At 51.6% G+C, this 19714-nt stretch overlaps 1 protein-coding gene and 1 pseudogene across 1 annotated transcript in view; one reads left to right on the top strand and one right to left on the bottom strand.

The window, feature by feature from the left end:
- Positions 1-18057, bottom strand: part of Galnt2 (polypeptide N-acetylgalactosaminyltransferase 2) — a 117965-nt gene extending 99908 nt beyond the window's left edge. Inside the window, exon 1 of the mRNA XM_021169564.1 lies at positions 17813-18057. Coding sequence (XP_021025223.1) covers positions 17813-17935 — 123 coding nt within the window. The 5' untranslated portion in view covers positions 17936-18057. The remainder of the gene's footprint in view (positions 1-17812) is intronic.
- A 608-nt stretch (positions 18058-18665) lies between these two features.
- The window catches only part of LOC110300924, a 2198-nt pseudogene continuing 1149 nt past the window's right edge, over positions 18666-19714 (top strand).

The following is a 19714-nucleotide window of genomic DNA, read 5'->3' as shown; positions in this document are numbered from 1 at the left end:
AGATCCACCTGCATCTGCCTTCTGAATGCTTGCATTATGGGTGTTTGTTTGGTCTCTATCTGACCCCTCATGCCATGAGCATTACCTCCTGGAACCTGCTGGCCCCTGCCCACATTCAGGGGCAGCTCTCGGCTCCATTGGCTAACTCACTGCCTGACAACACTGCCCAACTACCCGACTGGAGACACTGAGAACAATGTGTTGACAGCACACTCAAGTGGAAGAGTCAGTCTGGAGTGGCAGAGGCAGCCAGGTGACCATGAGTTCTGCGTATCTCTAAAATGTGCCCAGCTTTACCTTCATGATATCACTTGGCCCTAACCACCTTCTGAAGAGCTATGAGCACACAGGAGGAATCGTGACCCAGAATCTACTTCCCACCTGTGAAGAAAGAGCCTGAAAGCTGTTCTCTGGCAGTCCTGGCACCTTGGGCAGGCAATGGGTTACATACAAGCCAACAAGACAATGCTGCCCCAAGTTAATAATTAATGAGCCTAAGGTTTAGAGTTATGAGGCTTGCAAGCCTCTGGTCCACGGTGATCTGTGCTGCTCACCAAAGCTCCCTTGAGCCAAGCAGCAGTAAGGCTCGCCTTGGCCTGGGGCAGAGCCACACGTCAGATGCAGGCACTTCCTTAAATGGACAGGCACATAAGCACACCTTCACTCCGTATCACCCTGCTTGAACAGTAACCACAACTGTGTGTCACAACCTTGAACTCAGCACCACAGGAGTCTTACCAAGTTGAAAGACTACCAAAAACCTGTTCAAGCCAGGCAGTGGCGGTACACGCCTCTAGATACCAGCACTCAGGAGATAGAGGCAGGCGGATCTCTGTGAGTTCAAGACCAGCATGGTTTACAACAGAGCAAGCTCCAGGACAGCCAGAGCGGCACAGAGAAACTATCTTGAGGGAAAAAAAAACAAAAAACAAAAAACAAAACAACAACTCTTCAAACGGAGCTACCTTGTTCTTGGAGAAAATGTGAATTACTGCTTTTCTTGTTTTGGCTACCCATATACAAGCATGCTTAACTGAAAGGGCTTCTCTGACACTGTTGGCTGATATGCCAAACCCAGGTGGGTCCTGGAGTCCCCTAGATCACTGCTGACATGGGGACAGCACTATCATGCTAGATGGTGCTGAACACTTAACTAAACACGGATGAGAAGCAGCGCCAAGGTCAGCCCAGGGGCTGCAGGAGCTCTGGATCCTTGACCAGTTCTAAATCCTCTCCTCGAGCCGTGCCCCGAGTCCCATGGGTCCTACTGTTCCCGTCTGGTTTTTGAATCTGTACATGAAGTTCTAATTGTATTAGGACTGCACACGTGTACGATGTGTGTGAGTGTGAACGCGCACCCACATGGACATCAGAGAATGACTTTCATGAGCTGGTCTTCTCCTTCACCGTGGCTTCTGGGAATTAAACTCAGGTCCTGCATGAACACAGGTCTTGTGCACTGTGCTGGTTATGTGTTGTCGCTTCTTGTCAACTTGATACAAACTAGAGTCATCTAGGAAGAGAGGCCCTCAACTGAAGAATTGCCTCCATCAGATTTGCCTATTTTCTTGATTGATGTGGGGGCCCAGCCCACTGTGGGTGGGGCCATCTTTGGACAGGTAGTCCTGGGTTGTATTAGAAGCAAGCCAAGTGAGCTATGGGAAGCAAGCCAGTAAGCAGCTATTCTTCTGTGGTTACACTTCATTAAGTTCCTGCTTCAGCTTGCCTTGATGATGGGCTGTGACCTGTAAACTCAGCCAGCCCTTTCTGTGCTGCTCTGCTTTCGTCCAGTGCCTTTATATATACATGAGCAACCTGGATGGCTGAGCCCTGTGGTTTAACTCGATCCCTCAGATACCCAGTTTCCCTGAGGCTTAGGAACGTGGCTGGACAGAGAAGAGCATCTCCGAGTCTGGTCAGGAGGAGCAAGTGCAACTCCCGTGAGCGTGAACCACAGTCTAAATAAGTGGAACGCATCTATGCCCACTACAGTGTTGGAAAGCAGGCTACAAATCAGCCAGAATCTAACCCGATCTACAGTTATTTCTCTAACAGAGCGGTGTCCGTATAAACACCCAGCTAGGTAACACTGGTGGTCAGGTGACTCTTACACATGTGGCAGCTCAACTGCAGAAGCAGCCTCCACCTGGGTACAAGGAAATCTGGGGAGGTCAGACTGAGCCTCTGTACCCACAGGGCTGGGACACTGGAGGTTGGAGTCCTTGGGGACAGAGAACGCAGGGCGAGAGGTTCTTTTCCTGGGGCTGGCATCTCCAAAGGTGAGAAGCCAAAAGTCTGTTAGTGCCACGAAGACTACAGGGGCAACAAGAGCCAAAGGGACCAAGCTGTCACCTCCCTCTTACCGATCCCTCTCATGTCACCTTCCAGTGGAGGCTGGCAGTGTGCTGGGACAGAGCTTGGTGCAGCCCTAACTTCGTGTCACAGCAGGGGCAGATGGGTTGGGGCTGAGAATAACTCTGAGGAAGAGGTATCACTGCTCCAGGGAAGAAAGCAAGTTCACCAAGACTCCTGGGAGTAGAACAACTCTGATTCTAAAAGCCAGTCAATGAAATCTTCCACATCCTAAGACCAGACGCCATCGTAACAGCACAGAGCATCGTACAAGACCCTGATCGGAGGACCCCCACCCCGAAAGATGGAGCCTCAGAAAAGCCTCCAAGCTGCTCCACACCTGACAGCACTGAAAGAAGCAGAACCCAGCCAAGATGCATGGAAGAGGTTTAGACCAACCGAGGCACCGGGAAAGGACATTCTTCAACACGTGCCGAGCTGCCTGCAGGTCCCGAGCTTTTGTGAGCTGTCACCCATGCTGTGTTGGACTTTGATGATGCACTGACTTTGAGTCATCCTGCTTACAGGAGGAAGTGAGCCCTCACCCATATCCCTGTAAGCAACCCCAGTAAAACCCACTGGTCCACCAAGTTGGACTCCAGTAGATTCCATACTTTGGTCTGTTGTGGGCTCCCTATGTAGGGCAAGTAAGATGTGTGTGTTGTATCTCTCCAGGAAAAGTCTTGTCACAAAACACTGGGTTGTCCCTGGCATGTGTAAGTGCTTGCCACATGATAACCAGTGAGTCTTTCAACAGCTCTTGAGCCATGAGTCTCCATGATGTGTAAGGTGTAAGATACCTCAAGGAAGTAGCTGAGACCAGGAACGTACGCATTCCTTGATGGCTTTGACTCAGCGTCAAACCAGCTGCTGGTGCTGTCCCTCTGCAGCAAGAGCCCAGTCCCTCAGGGGTTCTGACCGAGGGGTGAACCTGTGTGTGGAATCACATCTATCTCTGTCCTGTCTGAAAGCCTTACCAATGTAACAATATTGTAGCAACGGTTTCATACCATCAGCTAGGACACTGAGAACTCAAAGGCTCAGAGGGAAGGGCTATCCTGAGAGAAATGAACAAAACCCTGATCCTGACCCTGTGTCTTATAACGAATGCTCCCTGACCAGCTCCGCATGCTTGTGCCACCTCTCAGGGATAGGTTGCAACTCCACCTACAGATGCACCAGGATCTAACGGCTTACTGCAAACACAGCTGAGGCATGCTGGTGCGACCCCAGTGAGGGCTTCAAGAGAACTCAGGTCTCGTCTAACCTTTGTACCCACTGCACCTGGAGAGAAAATCAAGTTCACCTCAGAAACAAGGCTGACTCCCTACCTTGGCCAACATTGAGGACCACTTCATATAGCAGATTCTAGTATAAAAGAGTGAAAAGACTTAGAACCCATATGTTGGGTCCTGGGAAGGAAGGGACAGCTCACCCAAAAAAATGTGCATACCATCTGGGAGCTGGCAGTGCCCTTTCTTGCAGGCTGGAGAAGGCAGACAGTAGGACTGAGCTCTCAACCACCTAAGAAAGCTAACAGGCCACGGGGATATCTACCACACTGGGCCACAAAGCTGCAGCAGATACACTGAGTTAAGATGGTGAGAACATTCAATGCTACACACCTCCCCCGACCTCAGCAGAAGGCAGCTTTCTGAAGGACCTACCAATGCCTCGGAGATAGTTGGGTCCTAAATCCTAAGAAGTCTTGACACACTGCAAGCACCAGAGGCTGCAGACCGCCCACTCCCCTTCTCCACTGGCCCAGCTGCTAAGTGGCCTTTAACTATATGCCTTCCCGCCTATGGCCAACTTTCCAGACTCTGTCAGCTATTCTTCTTATGCAAAGCCTCCCTTTTGACAGACAGCTGTCACACTCCCTTCCTGGAGTAAAACAGAGTATAGGAACCAGACTCTCCTGCAGCTCAACGTTGAGAGGGGACAAAAGAAGCCTCTTGGGGGAAGAGAGACACTCAAGTGTTACATGAACTTCCTTGGAGAGATGGAAACAAACATGTATACCCCTGGACAGGGCACCAACAAAAGACTAAAAATAACCAGACCAAAGTGGATCCAATGAGTGTGTCAGGCTGAATTACAGAGCATGGGTGACCCCAAATCAGCAGCACCACCAAAAAGATTCACCTTAGCGTGGATGCCAACTTACCTACCTATAGCCACGGATGGAGTTAACACTCAGTTACCCATAACTTTAATTTTTTCAAATCCTATTTTTAATGATGGTTCTTAAACACTTTAACCTCCCTTGTAACCCATTACCCACCAGAAGTAGCATAGAAGAAAGGTTCTTTGGAGCAACTCCCGTCTGTGTGGTCTGGAAATCAGCAGTTCAGTTCACAGGTCAGCAGGTAGCGGCAGCTCACTGTGATCCACTGGCAAACACCTCACAGATACACCAGCAGTCAAGCTTGGTAGAGTTGGGTTAACAACAGCGGTGACATGACCTAGTAGACACAGCCAGGCCTCAGCCTCGGCTCAGGTCGGCAGAAGGGACCAACAGGAACACCAGGAAAAGGTCTCAGCTGTGACACTCCCAGAGAAGCAAGGACTCACAAGCCAAGTCTCCATCACTCCATGGAGTCCTATTTATACCCTCCAAACATCATGTGTCCTCCATGTGCCTTGTCTCAGCATGTGCATCCAATCAGCCCATCCAGGGAAGCGGCAAGAAACTGCAGCACACCATCAGAAGGTTTTTGGTATGTTTCTCTCTATGGAGTCCTGACAAATGCAGCTCAACTGCGCAATGTAAGGCAGACCAATGCATGTGTGTCGTTAGCAAAGAATCCTTCATCACGTGTGCTTTCACATGCTTGCTTTAGCAGAACCTCCTCTCTCCTGTGTCTGCTTCAGCAAAATCGTTCCTTCAAGAGTCTGCTTAGCCTTTCACACCTGTGTCCACTTCAACAAAACGTTCCTTCACGTGTTTGCCCCAGCAAAACACCATCTGACCCAACTGACTTTCCAAAGAACCCTCAAGTTTCCACTTGAGTTACTTTTCACATTGGATACAGTCTGTCACCTCCCAAGACTACAAGACCACATGCAGATGGGGCAGGAGGACATAGAGCTAGCTGGGAGGTGTCAGGAGTAGTGATTGGAGTCTCAGATGAAGATCATTATCCAAAACTCCTTCCACGAAGAAAGGTCAACAGACCCTGCGCAGGTGACCACAGACGCTCAGGTTAGGATGGCTAGGCTGGAAGGGCAGTCCTACACTGGGCTCTCAGGGAGGGGCTAATGCATTAAGGACCTGGGGATGGGGGATGGGAGGCTAGAAGCAGGGGACTGAGGGGAGGGCACCACCTAGAAACATTTAGGGTGTCTATCAGATGATCTCAAGAGTGAACCACCAAGGTGTGAGCATATAGCACTGGAGGACCTCAAGGTGGGCGAGTTCCAGCAGCCTGGACACCTCTGGGGCCAGAGAGGCAAAGCAAAGCCCGTTCAGTAGCCACTCAGTCCACTCACCAAAGCCACCTGTTAGTCTTTGAGGCCTTCGACTGCCATTGCCCTGGGACACTATACTTTGAAACACCTTAAAATAGGTCCAACTCAAAACACAGCCTCACAGATCCACAGTGTCTCCGTAACAACAGGGACCTTCCTAGATCCAAGACAACCCCAGGTGGCCCAAAGAAGGGAGTTGGTCCAGGAAGATGGAGACAGCCACTGTTCTTCCCCATCTACCAGCAAGGTTAAGCTGTGGCTGCTCCCAGAAAGTCCTTCTGAGCACATGAGCAGGTAGAGGCAGCCAGGGAGTCTCACTGCACCCTTGGGCCCCACCTTCATCTCTCACTGACCCACCATGGCCCTCTTCACTGTGAACCAAACAGACAGGGACCCAGAGGCACTCCAGGGTAACGCAGGGCTGGGTGATGACCTTCCTCATGCCCTGCATCCTCACCAACATCCAGACTTTAGATTACTCTTTGCTGCAATCATTATGAAGTGAAGTTTGTTAATCTGCAACCTGAGAGTAAATGTGTAAATGCTGAGCCAATTGGCATGGCCAGGCCTCAGCCCTGAGGCGGCTGGGCTGTGCTACCACAGCTATGTGTCTGTCTTGCCTGTGCCGGTCACCCACAGCCTCAAAGGCAAGGAGATGCTGCACTGATGAAACCAAAAGACTGTTTACTATCAGAACCTTGTGGGGAAGTTTCAGATAGGAACAACTCAAGATGTCGAAATAACCAATTAACAATGAGTTTTAAATTTTAATTACATAGTTACACCATTAAAACACGCATCCTGATACAAATTTTCAAAGTCAAGTTACAAGGGATGAAAGGGTGGAATTGGGAAAGAACTTTTGAGAAACCCAGCACTAGAAGCGAAGGCTCAGGTCTGTGCACTGGCTCTCAACACCACCTAGCCTGACATTCTCAGGTGAGGACGGAACAAGGGTACCAGGTCCTGTCATCTCAGCTCTTCCCAAGCCACCCACTGTAAGAGACAGCATCCCCATGGGACAGAGGCTCCCTTTACTTGGCGCCCACCTTTAACACTTAACACTAACAGCAGCCTTCACAATGCCCCACACCACCGAGCATCTGCTGTGCGCGCAGCAGGACCAATCCAAACAGTTTATACATACTAACACGCTGCACACTGGAAACTGCTGAGACAGGCAAAAGACGAAACCACACAAAGACTAAGTGACTTCCCTGAGGTCACAGAGCCACCCAGGAAGCAAGAATTCATACGCAGGCACTTTGGCTTAGGCCCAAGCCCAGTTCTTTGCTATATCCTCTTTGCCACGTCCTAGCAGTCCTACAGAGGGACCCAGGGCCAGCTCCAGTGCAGTATCTAGGTTGTCTCCAGCCCCTGCAAGGTGGCCTTCAGAGTTCTGTGCAACCCTTAGTATTACAATCTCCATGACACCGTGGCCAGGTGGCAAAGAAGCTTCTGTTTGTAAACCACTGGATTGCTCTCAGGCTCCACACTGGACCTGCTCCTGGACTCAGACCAGAACAGGCCAACGACAGTATGTGCCGCCCATGTCCCATTGGGGAGAAAAATTCTAAAGTCAAACACTCCTGATATGATGACAGCCCAGGTCAGGAAGGGTAAATAGTCCATCCCTTCCTAAAACAAAGGGCATCAGGGCTAGAGAGATGGCTCAGCAGTTAAGAGCACTGACTGTTCTTCTGAAGGTCCTGAGTTCAAATCCCAGAAACCACATGGTGGCTCACAACCATCTATAATGAGATCTGATGCCCTCTTCTGGGGTATAGTGTACTTACAAATAAATCTTTAAAAAGGGGGGTGGGGCATCAATTTGTTTACAGCATGATGCTACTGCTATGTGTTCTTGGTTTCCCTCTGTCGGGAGGGAATGAGCCACCTCAGCTCTTTACCAGCTCAGGTAAGGCTGGTAAGCTGCAGTCACCACCCTTTCACAATGCCAGGCTTGGGCCTCAGACCACCCAGAAGCCCAGACACCGCCCCACCCCCCCTTCTTGAGCTCTCTGCTCATCTACATCGCAGGTTTGCTGGAGAATAAGCAGATAACCGCCCTGTAATCAGCACCTCCTGGCCTGAAGCTGTGGCTAAGTACAAGAGGAAGACTGGTATCTGTGCCGTGCGTCAGTCTAGGCAGACTGAAAACAAACGGGCCGCCCAGTGCTGGATTTCCCAGACCCTTGTCATAGGCAGCTGCTGAGACCTTAAAACAGCCTGACTTTGCTACTGTGTGACCTGGGGGACAGTCTGGTAGTGCGTACAAAGGAAAAACTTCCCAGCCTACAGAGAAGCAAGACAGATGGCGGGGCTCGGAGCCTTTCAGGAATTACAGTGTCAAGGCTGATATAAATTGAAGTCACCAGGAATTACACCTTACAGGAAATATGCAGTATCGTGTCCTTGCCAAAACTGCCAGTTACAAATACGAAGTAATATGCGGGAGTTTTGCAATCACATCCTGTTGGAGGAACAAAGGGGAGTAATATACATTTATTAATGGTCTTCCACTTCATCTTCCTGCCCATGATAAGGCAGGGTGCTGACGCAGACAGACAGGGCAATCAAGAAACCTCCATTGAATGGCCACAGCAGTCTTGTTAGGTAAAGGGCTGTGAGCTGCTGACAGCAGCTTAGGTGACAGTGACCCGTGCCTACCTTGATTCACACTCAGCCACCAAGTGCTCCTAGCGGGGTATCAAAGGCAGAAATCAATCAGCACAAATGGTGAATGCTTTCCTGTCAGGGTCTTCCAGGACTTCAAAGCACCGCTGATAAAACCTCACTAAGTGTTTCTCACCCACCGAAGGGACACCACAAAATACACTAGCTACCTTTTAACTGAAATCGTGTAAGACACGATTGCCCCTCTGCAACCTGGCACCCAAGGGGACCTCTTCCGTGGTGAACACGCCAGCATGTTTTCTGAATGGGTGCATACTGTCAGCTGCTCTCTGAAATAAGAAGTACCAGGCTATCTACCAGGAGTCTGGGAACGGAACAGACAGAGGCCAGCCTCAGAGAGGCCCAGGGAGCAACTGGGCTCTCATAGATGACAAGGAGCAGAGCCCTGATGCCCTGATTGGTCCATTCAGAGCTGATCCTTGCTTATGGTTGATCATGAGAAACTGGAGTAAGTCTCCCCCAAACCCCCCAAGTCTCTATAAGCCGGGCTAGGGCCCCAAAGCATCACCACAGGCTCGGCATCTCAATCCGCTGGACATATGTCAAAAGCTTAAAAGAAAATCCAAAAACAGTGATCCCTAGAAATCTTATCAGGATGAGACGGAAGCAGACGGTGGAATGGAGAATTCAGCAGGATTCGGGGAAGATGAGTAGAGTCAGGGGTGGCTAATTATACAACTGCCAGGTTGCTTTGAGGCAGAGCCAATGTCCCTTAGCACTTTTATGGTTCCCCCCCCCCTTGGGAAATGCTGTCACCAATGATCCTGGTGACACAGTGGACAACTGAGAAAAGCAGAAAGTGAAGGGACTCAGAAAAAGTTTCGGGATGCCTGCCCCCAGATATTCACTTATGCTCTCCTTTGTGTCTGTGTGCAAGAGTGATACATAGAAAAACCAATGTCCTGGTGAGCAGGAATGGTGAGCAGGAGTGAGCTGGGAAGGCAGACAGCCCAGGCAGGGTGGGAGAGGATGGAGGGGAGGTGACCATTGGAAGCAAAGGTTCAGCAAGTGGATCAACAGGAAAGCCCAAGGCAGTCAGAACAGGACAGCCAGGCAGCAAGGCATCCATCCCATGCTGGGCCACACCACTCTGCAGGAAGAACAGCTACAATTCCCACTGTGAGCACCAGACTCACCCCACGCCTATGGAGTGCTTAATTTATAGGCAGCTTCCAGTCCGAGTCTTTAATTTGCCTAGGGTTCCTCGGGTTCCCATCCCAGGTGATTTAGCTATGAAAGACCTTTCATCTGGGGCCCACTGATTTTCCAAAGCAAGGCGTCTAAGGTCACACCTGGGCGAGCCTTCCAGGAAGATATCAGAAGCCACGACAGCACTCCTGAGCCTGTCCCGGGCTGACTGGTAGCCACTCTAGCTGCTTCCCCCGCATGTAACCACCCCCTCCCCCAAAGACACCTGCCTTGAGAACACAGCTGACAGGCAGCTCTCCCCTGGGGACTCTACAGGAGTCCCTTAGCAACTTCAGGCAATGAAGTCACAGCTTCACCTTGCTCTCTACCAACACCTTAGATCCTAGGTTCCTGACATGGCCTTCACTACCAAGTGCCAGTGTTCCAAAGCAGGACACCAGCAGGCTCTGGCCTGCACCTCCAGCTGCTCCAGGGATGGAGCAGTAACAGACCACTGACTGCAGCAGGGGCTCAGGACACAAGGATGACTGACTCCCTGAGCTCTGAAAGGCGGGGCAAACTCTGTAAATACACAATGTCCTTTCAAAGAACCTAAAGGAAGAACTACAACGCTGCTGCCCTCACAGACTAGCTCAGATATCCAGAGTCTATCCCACAACACAGCCTAGTGGGCAAGTCTATCACACACAGAACTACAGGTATCTCTGGAAACTGAGGACCACAGGAGGGTAAGGGACTGGCGTGTGGTGGGTGATTTGGCATTCTAACCAGGTGCATGTGGTAACTAAGTGAACGGAAGAGAAAAACGGGGCATCCCCGTGAAAGGAGATGCACTCTGCTGGCAAAGTTAAGGCAGTGACCCCTGGGAGCACTGGTTCACACTGGTTCACACTGGTTCACTCTGTCTAGTGAGCAGAAGATGATGTGACAGAGGGCCTCAGGAGCAAAGGAAGACAGTGCCTAGGGCTTCACAACTTGGCTGGACTCATGCTGGCCAAGACCTGCAAGACCTCTGCCTTTGTAACCGTTTCCCAGAACTGCCCTTCATGCTGTTCTGTCTGCTGTCCGCCCCATACCCCACCCCACCAACCACAGTGCAGTGGGCTAGGCTCCCAGGAAGATTCCAGACACAGCTACGCTCTGCACACGGGGAGTCTCGAAAGACACTTGGGAAGAGAATGACAGGAATAGAACCTGGTATCACTCCACTTTAGCCAGTGGAGCATCAAGGATAGCTGCTGCAGGTCAGGCTAAAACCTGAGGGTAAGAGGGTAAATCTGATGCTAGACGGGAAGAAACCTGAGATAAGGCAAGCAGCCTGCAGCTGCCATTCGACACTCCTAAGCATACAGGGCACAGGGTGCCTCCTTAAGTCACCACCACAGTAAGGGAAAGGACACTGTCAACCAAGGAAGGGGTCTAATAATCTCGGGGAGTCACACCCCCATCCTGACAACTGGAAGACCTCAGGAGGCAGATGCCACCACAGCCCAAGCGATTGTCTACCCACAAGCTCTGTAACCCTCGCAGACCCTCTTGCCTTACCTACCCTTCATTTTCTTCAGTAGCTTTAAAGACACACAATGGCATGCAGTGGGTGCTAAGCAGGTATCTATTATATTTTAAAGCTTAGTAATCATGTATGTACTTCTAAAGGGGGCCCACCACAGACCTCACCAATTGGCTGTTTCCTTCTGAGACGGCCCAGCCACAAAGCTGCAGCAAGAAGCAGCAAAACAGTTACTAATACCCTCCTCAGCGTGTAGGTCAGTTCTGCTCCATGCCATGGTAGCATCTGGCAAAACCTATGAGGGTACTGCACCCAGTGTGCAGAGGTTGGCAATGCTGTGAGCCTCCCACAGTGAAGGGGGTGGACCCCAAGAAGCTGAAGCCTCCATCACTGGAGACTAAGACACACACTACAATCCTATGGCCCTGATGCACTCATTTCCCGGCATTCCTCTTCTTCTTTGGGAGAGACAGGAGCTGCACACCTTGAAGGAGGCAGCCAGCAAGGTGGCCTGGAGGAGACTACCTACTTCACAGGGCGCTTCTAGGAAAAAGGGGCATTCACCAGGATGACAGCCTGCAAGGAGAGGCTGGGCCAGGGGTGACAGGTTTAGCTTGGCCAGTGACAGCCACCGTCCACTGAAGTTTTGTCACACCAGCCTCGGGATGACATATGGCTCCTAGGAAAATCCAAACTATGGCTCCAGAAATGAGAGTTCAAGAGAGTCTGCTTTCCTACATACCCCGCCCCTTTGAATCCAATCTGTGCAATACGACACATGCTTCCTAGGCCCACGCTACCAGACAAGACTAAGTATGGACATGCCAGCTTTACAGACCAAGCCATGTCAGGAAGGTGCTGGCAGACCCAGACCCAGACCCACTCCAGGATGGGAGCCTAAAACAAACAGTCTCAGCAGGTGAGCTGACTGGTGTTGAAGCCTGATTCCCTCATCCTCCTATTCCACTCCCAATGGGCCCATAGTCTCTGGGAAGTGAGACAGAAAGGCCTTCTAGACTAAGGCATACACTCCCAGGAGAACCTCCAAGGCTGGAGTTGGTCCCAAATACAATGCTCAGGCCAAAGGTTAGGAAGTCTTCCGACCCAGAGAGAGCAAGGTCAAGTTCTGCTGTGGTGAGCTTCCCTGGTACATCAGAGTACAGTAACCAACCAGGTAGGCAAGCTGCCCGCCTGGCCCGGCCTGTTCTCAAGCTCCTTGGGCAGCCTTTGTGGGAAGCACTACTGAGGTCTTGCATCAAAAGAGACCTGGGCAGGAAGGAGCTGAGACCATGTGGGTAGACAAGCACCTCTGCTCAAGGCAAGGCCAGACCTCAAGTCACTGACAAGAGGTGAGCATTCCAACACTCAGTACCTGTTACGACAGGGAAGTGGGCACAGGAACCCTAGTGGGTGACAGAGTTCAATCACCCTTAGCTGCTCTATGTGGAAAGGGAGACAAGAAGGAAACTGACTTTCTCAAAAATACAGGGGCAGGTGGGCAGGAAGAAACAAGCAACTAGAGCCTGTGGGGCTCTAGGTGCTTAATTAAGACAGTGGCTTGGGCTGGAGAGATGGCTCAGCGGTTAAGAGCTCCGACTGCTCTTCCAGAGGTCCTGAGTTCAATTCCCAGCAACCACATGGTAGCTCACAACCATCTGTAATGGGATCTGGTGCCCTCTTCTGGTGTGTCTAAAGAGGACAATGGTGTACTCGAAATAAATAAATAAATCTAAAAAAAAAAAAAAAAATCAGTGGCTACCAGACTGTCTGGCCTGGCTACATACATGACTCTCCTCTCACCAGCAAATCTCAGTGTCACCATCAAGCCGATCTCTCAAACAGGCTACAGAGGGAGACAAGGACAAGAAAGACAAAACCTCAGGGAGCAGGCTGTATCAAGGCCCAGGTCTCCCCTGTACATTTACCTGAACCTGCAGGAGACTGTCCAAGAACTCCCAGAAACCCCTGCAGCCTTCCTGGTCTCTGTCTGAGCCTCCCCACAGGGACCAGGCGGCTACCTCTGAAAATGACTTTGAGCAGGGCTGACATCATGATCCTAAGAAACCTGAGAGTAGGGCAGCAGCAGGGAAGCTGCGTGCATCCCCATCTCTCACATACCCCTCCTTAGATATGAAGGGCAGCAAATGACCCCACCCCTTACCTCCTACCCCCACCCCACCCCACCCCACACGCCCTTTCTTCCATCAGACCAAAAGCCTCAGAAAAACTGTCCCTGTCCCAGGAGGTCCTCGGCACTCTCACCCCACTGCAGCTCGCCTGGCAAGCCGAGCAGACTGATGGCCCTAGCTACTGGTACACAGGTTCATTTTCACCTTTGCTGGAGGGTCCAGGGCATAACTTGGTATCTTTCTAGTGTTTGTGGGTCACAATCTGTGTCTGATTTGATTGCACTGCCCTGGGCAGCCACAGTGCTTTATTTCCCTTACGGAGGCTTCTCTTACAGGTATAGATGAGGCTACGCTGGGCTTTCCCTGACAATCTTCCCACCCCCACCACATCCCACACCATTGTTTTGGAACAGGGTCTCATACAGCCCAGCCTGGCCTAGGCTTGAAGGTGATATGTAAGAAACCATGACCTTGAACTCCTGGTCCTCCTGCTTCCACCTCTAAGTACTTAGTGCAAATGGCCTTTCTTTAAATTGCACGCCTATCATTGGTACCCTGCTGACAAAGGTCAGTGGTGTGGCAGCCTCTGGTCAGCCTTAGATAAACCCAGCTACTCCTCCTAACCGGGGATCAGGGAAGGGTGGGGAGCTTGGAGCCCATCCTGCCAAGACTCAGGAGCAGCTCCAGGACTCTAACCATCATGGACTTTCCCCTCAAGTCAGGGTGCACACCTCACCCACTTCGGCTACTGGGAGCCCCATTATGTCACCACAGCCGGGTCCACAGCTGGTGTCCCTTAGATTTTCCCACAAATGACTTATTAACAGAACCCAAGGTTCAGTGCAAATCTGAAGGAACCTTGCAGACCTGTCCATCAGGAAGTACACAAAGAAGACGCCAGGGTGCACAGTTTGCCAGAAACAAAGGCCTCACAGGATTCTAGCTCACTCCATTTTCTGGGGTTAGGGGGTTTTTCTCTCGTTTCTTTCTTTCCTTCTTTCTGTATCAGTTATTGATCACTTACTAATAGCATATAATCCTAAGAATAAACTAAGAAGGATAAGCAGAGCCATGGTATAAGGATGCTACTCTCCCAATGTTGATGAGAGAGTGGAGAGACAGAGATGAGCAGCGACTGACGAAGGGTCACTGAGCAAAAGAAATCGAGATGTCCCCAGCACCCCTGGGGCCACCGTGCTATCACCGTCCCTTGTACGCATAACTTTCTACTCAAGGTGGTAGTGGTCCCCTCCAAATCAGCCATATGAACAAGTGAGCCAGTCAGTGGTCCCCTACTCAAGGTGGTAGTGGTCCCCTCCAAATCAGCCATATGAACAAGTGAGCCAGTCAGCTTGCCATGGGAAGCCCTCTACAGGACATCATAGGCCCTTCTCTGCTTTTAGAACCTTCTGTTCTCCCAATGAGTGTCCCCCACAAAAGGTTTCTCTGTAGTTCCAAGAGAAGCCCCTCCCCAACGCTTCCTGCCTAACCGCCAAACACCTGCACCTGAGGCCCAGAGTGGGTGCAGCAGAGGTGCCAGCTCCCAGGAAGAGCAGTACCTCAAACTCTTAGGCAGTCCATGAAGGGGCCCTCAGTCTCTCGGCTAAGCTCACTGCTCTCAGACTGGGAACCCTTCCTGTGGCTTCGCTTCAGCCAGAGGCAGCTTCCTTTCAACAGAAATCCCTTCCCTCCTATGCAGCGCCATCCACTGCCAGCATACCAGGGCCCCAGGGAAACTTAACGTGATTAAAATGTTAAAGCATTTAAGATGCTCAAAGGAAAGGCATTCTTGAAGTGCACATCATCATCTAGGGAGGCAAGAGTAAATATGGCAGGGGGAGATACCTATACAAATGAAATGCAATTTTAAACATTATGCATAAATTGCTTTAACGTGGAGCCTCTGCCCTGCGGAATCACAGCATCGAGTCCGGGCTTTGCAGCAAATGCTGACAGCTGGTTTTCAGCTCCTTAGTTTATTCAGTCTGTAGTCTGAGGTGAGCTGACTTCCTGGGTTTTGCTAAATGGAGAACAACAGTTCTCAGACTTGTTGTTTAGCAGGCAGGGCACACAGTGCACAGCCTGGCCTGGCTGCTGAAGCAGCAGAAATCCTAACAGGATGCCCTCAGACAATCCCCAAAGCACAACCCTGAAGCCTGGGGCCCCTTGGGAATGAAACAGCAGAGCATGAAGAACTAACTAAAGATGGAACAAGAGCCCGCTGTGATCAGCACCAAACACAGAAGAAATGCCATCTACTTATCGCTAAAAAAAATCTACAGGCTCTCAGTAAAGCTGCTCTTCTTACCCTCACAGTCATGTTGTACAAGCTAAAGGAATCGCACATTTTCTCTTATCAAGAGGATGAGCTAAATGTGGGGAGCCGTCTAGTGTTTAAACCCACTAAGGGATCCAAGATGGCACTCCACAGTTTGGAGGCATCCTCTGCCTCTCTCAGGATCCACCTTGCTACCTCAATGGGAGCACTACTGAAATTTCAAAATCTGAAGTTTTCTTTTTTACTTTTTAAAGATTTATTTATTTACTATATGTAAGTACACTGTAGCTGTCTTCAGACACACCAGAAGAGGGCATCCAGTCTTTTTACAGATGGTTGTGGGATTTGGTTGCTGGGATTTGAACTCAGGACCTTCGGAAGAGCAGTCAGTGCTCTTACCTGCTGAGCCATCTCACCAGCCCCAAATCTGCAGTTTTCACAGCACTTCCTTGCCCTGCAGATCACTAAACCATGATACCCTGAGCCAGGACAACATTTTATGGCTCACTGACAACAGAACCCCAGTCATTGATCTGCTCTTTCTATAGGGTCTCCATCAGATCACAAAGAGGTCTTGGGCTTTCTTCACACCTAAAGCTATTACCTCTTGGGCATCCAGAGAACTTTAATGAGGAGACAAGCCAACTGCTTGCCAACAGACACCCCCAGAGGTAGGGTGGCATCCCTGGGAGGCTGATGCTACAGGTGCCTTTCTACATACATAGCTGTGCTGATCCAGGGCTTCATCTTTGTGTGACTAGGAAAAAGCATTATCAGCAGCCAGGCTATTCCCAAGGCGAGGGAAGTCTCCTGGGGAAGCAAAGTCGTACATACCACACTTGCTCAGAGTCACCATGGTTCTCAAAAACCCGGCTGCTGCCACCAGCCACGCAGACTAGGCTTAAAACCTAGCAAGCAGGGACTCCCGTCACACCAACCATTCAGAAAACAGGGCAAATGAGAGTCAGTGTCCACCCCACACAAGCCAGGCACAGGGAAACTCTGTTTCCATGTTCTCTACTGAAAATAAAAAAAACGAATCATGAACCCCTCCCAGAGCCAAAAGGACACTTCCACCTTCCTCCCTCCCGTACCTGCGGCTAGGAGTAACTTGAAGATGCCAGAGAAAAAGGAAATCAGCCATGTGCCTTTGACATTCAGTGTCTGAGTAGGGGTAAAGTCGGCGGCTCGTGGGCAGTCCATCCTACTCAAGACTCTATCCGCTATCTCCCTAAGCCGCGGTCTACCTCCATTCTTTTCTGGTCGTTTAGTGTTACTCAAAATCAAGTAAGGAGGGCTACAAATCTTTGGAAAAGATAACTATATTTCGAAGCTCGTTAGCTAGTAAAACATCACAAACCCCTCCGGAGAGAATACAACAGCCTAGACAGCACCAACCAAGGCAAGGATCTCACGCTCGCTCGGTGTCCACTCGGTACCCAAGCCGAGATGACTGCCGAATCAGAACCTGTAAGCTCTAAGCCCCCGGCCTCACTACCGAACCCATCAATGACACACACCGAGGAGGGACTTGGGGTTAGGAAATGCAAGCGCAAAAGGCTAAGCAGTTCCCGCCGCCGTGAGCGGCCAAGGGCAGAGGTGGGCAGTGTAGCAAGTAGAACGGGAGGTCTGGCAGAACCACGGAACGACCTCAATGCCGGGGTGCTGGATGAGGATAGGGAGGGATCACGCCTCTGATCACTAAAGCACCAGGGTTCCAGCCCCACCAAGGTCCCCAAGATCTGGGCGCAAGACAAGAGTGTCGCGGGTTCCAGTTGGGCGGAATGTGGCTCGGGGAGCACCAGGTTTCGGGTGACAATGATCCCCAAGATCCCGGAGCAGGGAGTGGGGCTCCGGGGTGATCTGGGCGGAGTACGGAGCAGGGGGCAGGGAGTCCGGCGGAAGGGTTGTCCCTATGATCCCTGCACAGGGAGTGGAGCGCAGTGTCGCCAGCGAGATAACAGCCTCCAAGATCCAGGCGCAGGGCGGTACGTGGCTCCGGGTGCCCGCGCCCCGCGTGCGGGAGGCAAGTCGCTGCACCCAGAGCCGCGGGTGAGCCGGACAGGGCCGGAGCTCGCGCCGCTGGCCTGAGGGCCCTGAGAAAACTTGAGGCGCGCGTCCCGGCCAGGGTCCCCACATCTGCTGCCCCGAGCCGGGGAGCACTCTCGGTGCACGGCGCCTCCCCGCTGCAGGCCCGGGTCGGCGCGCAGGCCTCGCGGCACTCACCTTCCTGCCGGCGCCGCCCCCGCCCGCGGCCAGCGCGGAGCCGCCCCCCGAGTACATGTAGTAGGCGATGCCCAGCACCCAGAGCAGCGCGAAGCACAGCAGCATCCGCGAGCGCCGCCGCATCCTCGCTCTGGGCGGCCGCCGGGCAGCCTGGCGGCGCGGCGGGCGGAGCGCGCGGCGGGCGGAGCTCGGGGCGGCGGCGCGGGAAGACGCGGCGCTCGGCGGGCGGCGCTCGGCGCTCGGCGCCCGGCAGGAAGCGGCGGCCCAGCGGCGGGGTCAGGGAGCAAAGGGCGACCAATCGACGCTGAGGGGCGGGCGCGGGGGCGGAGCCAAGTCTCCATAGCAGCGGCGCCCCGCCCACTGCGCGCCCCCGGGAGTGGCAGGTGGAGGCAGCGGGCGCGGACGCGCGGTTCCCCAAAGACTTGGAATGGGCCAGTCTGCAGAGGTCGCCCCGGCCCGCCATCCGTCTCATTTACTATTTGGGCAATAGTGGGTTCTTGGGTTTTTATTTTTTATTTGTGCTTTCTCTTTTTGAATACAAGGTCTCATCCTATAACCCAGACTGGCCTCGAACTCACCATCCAGCCCATGCTGGCATCAATCTCGCAGCACTCCTTTTGCATCGGACTTCTGAATCCTGGGATAACAGGAATGCACTACCCTGTGGTCTGAACAAGACTAAGACAGGGAAGGTAGATTTCAAGGAGCTTGCTTGTAAGGATGACCCTGCCTGCTCTTAAAAGCAAAATGGAATGGTGACGGTTTTTAAATAAACGTGAAAAAGAGGGGAGATAGACGGTAATTTATGTTTTTAAATCTTTTCGGTTTTTCTACTGGTTGCTTTCTTGAAGGAATGAGGTGAGCATAGTAACCCACTTAATAGAGCAGGCAGTTCCCTGACAGCAGCTCTGGTGACTGTAACCTTGTCCGTGACCTTGTGATTCTCTAAGTCCCTGTGTCTGGAAAAGAATTTCCAGTACTTGAGAGCCTGCAAATATTTCTGAGATCTGCCCACACTGCAGGAGGAAGGGACTCCCTGGGCGGCAGTCTGCCCAATCCTGAACAAAGAGCACCTCAAGCCTTGGGCTACCAGGATTCTGAGCCTCACCTGAACTTCAGACCTCTCAGAAGTGAGAAGGGAAAGCCTCTTAGTTCCACCAGACACCCCATTCCACCAGGCACCCCATTCCACCAGGCACCCCATTCTACCAGACACCCCATTCTGCAGACGCCCTTCACAGAAGACGGGTTTCTCACACCGTACGAAGTTCCGTTCCAAGTACTAGAATCCGAGCACTGTACTGTCCAGGGAAGAGATTTGTAAAATACTGAAGAGATGACAGGCTTGAAAACACCCAAGAGTCTTGGGGAAAGTCAGATAAGTGGGAACAACCGTTGCCCCTCAGAGGCCTGGGAGTGAAGGGAATGAAGAGGAAGCAGGACAAACCCCAAAGAACGGAAAGAGCCGAGCAAGTGGCCCCTCCCCCAGCACAGCATCAGCATCGGTATCTGTTGAAAACTGCAGAGGACAGAAGAGAAAGTCCCCACCCAGAGCCCTGCCCCCAAATGCGTCCTGTCTGAGAAGTCAAAGGACAGCAAAACTGCTACTGCAAAAGCAAAACAGAAAGTTAGTCATTTGCTGAGTGTGGAAGAGGAATCCTAACATTTCATCTGATTATGCTCCCCAACACACACACATACATGCACACACACGCACACATTGCGTGGTAGTTGATGGTAGTTGTATCACCTGTAATCTCAGCATTCGGGAGGCTGAGCCAGGAAGATTGCTAAATGAGAGACAGAGAGACAGAGAAGAAGAAGAAGAAGAAGAAGAAGAAGAAGAAGAAGAAGAAGAAGAAGAAGAAGAAGAAGAAGAAGAAGAAGAAGAAGAAGAAGAAG

Source organism: Mus caroli, chromosome 8 (assembly GCF_900094665.2).
Source record: "Mus caroli chromosome 8, CAROLI_EIJ_v1.1, whole genome shotgun sequence".
Classification (NCBI taxonomy): Eukaryota; Metazoa; Chordata; class Mammalia; order Rodentia; family Muridae; genus Mus; species Mus caroli.
This window is presented reverse-complemented; position numbering and strand designations above follow the sequence as displayed.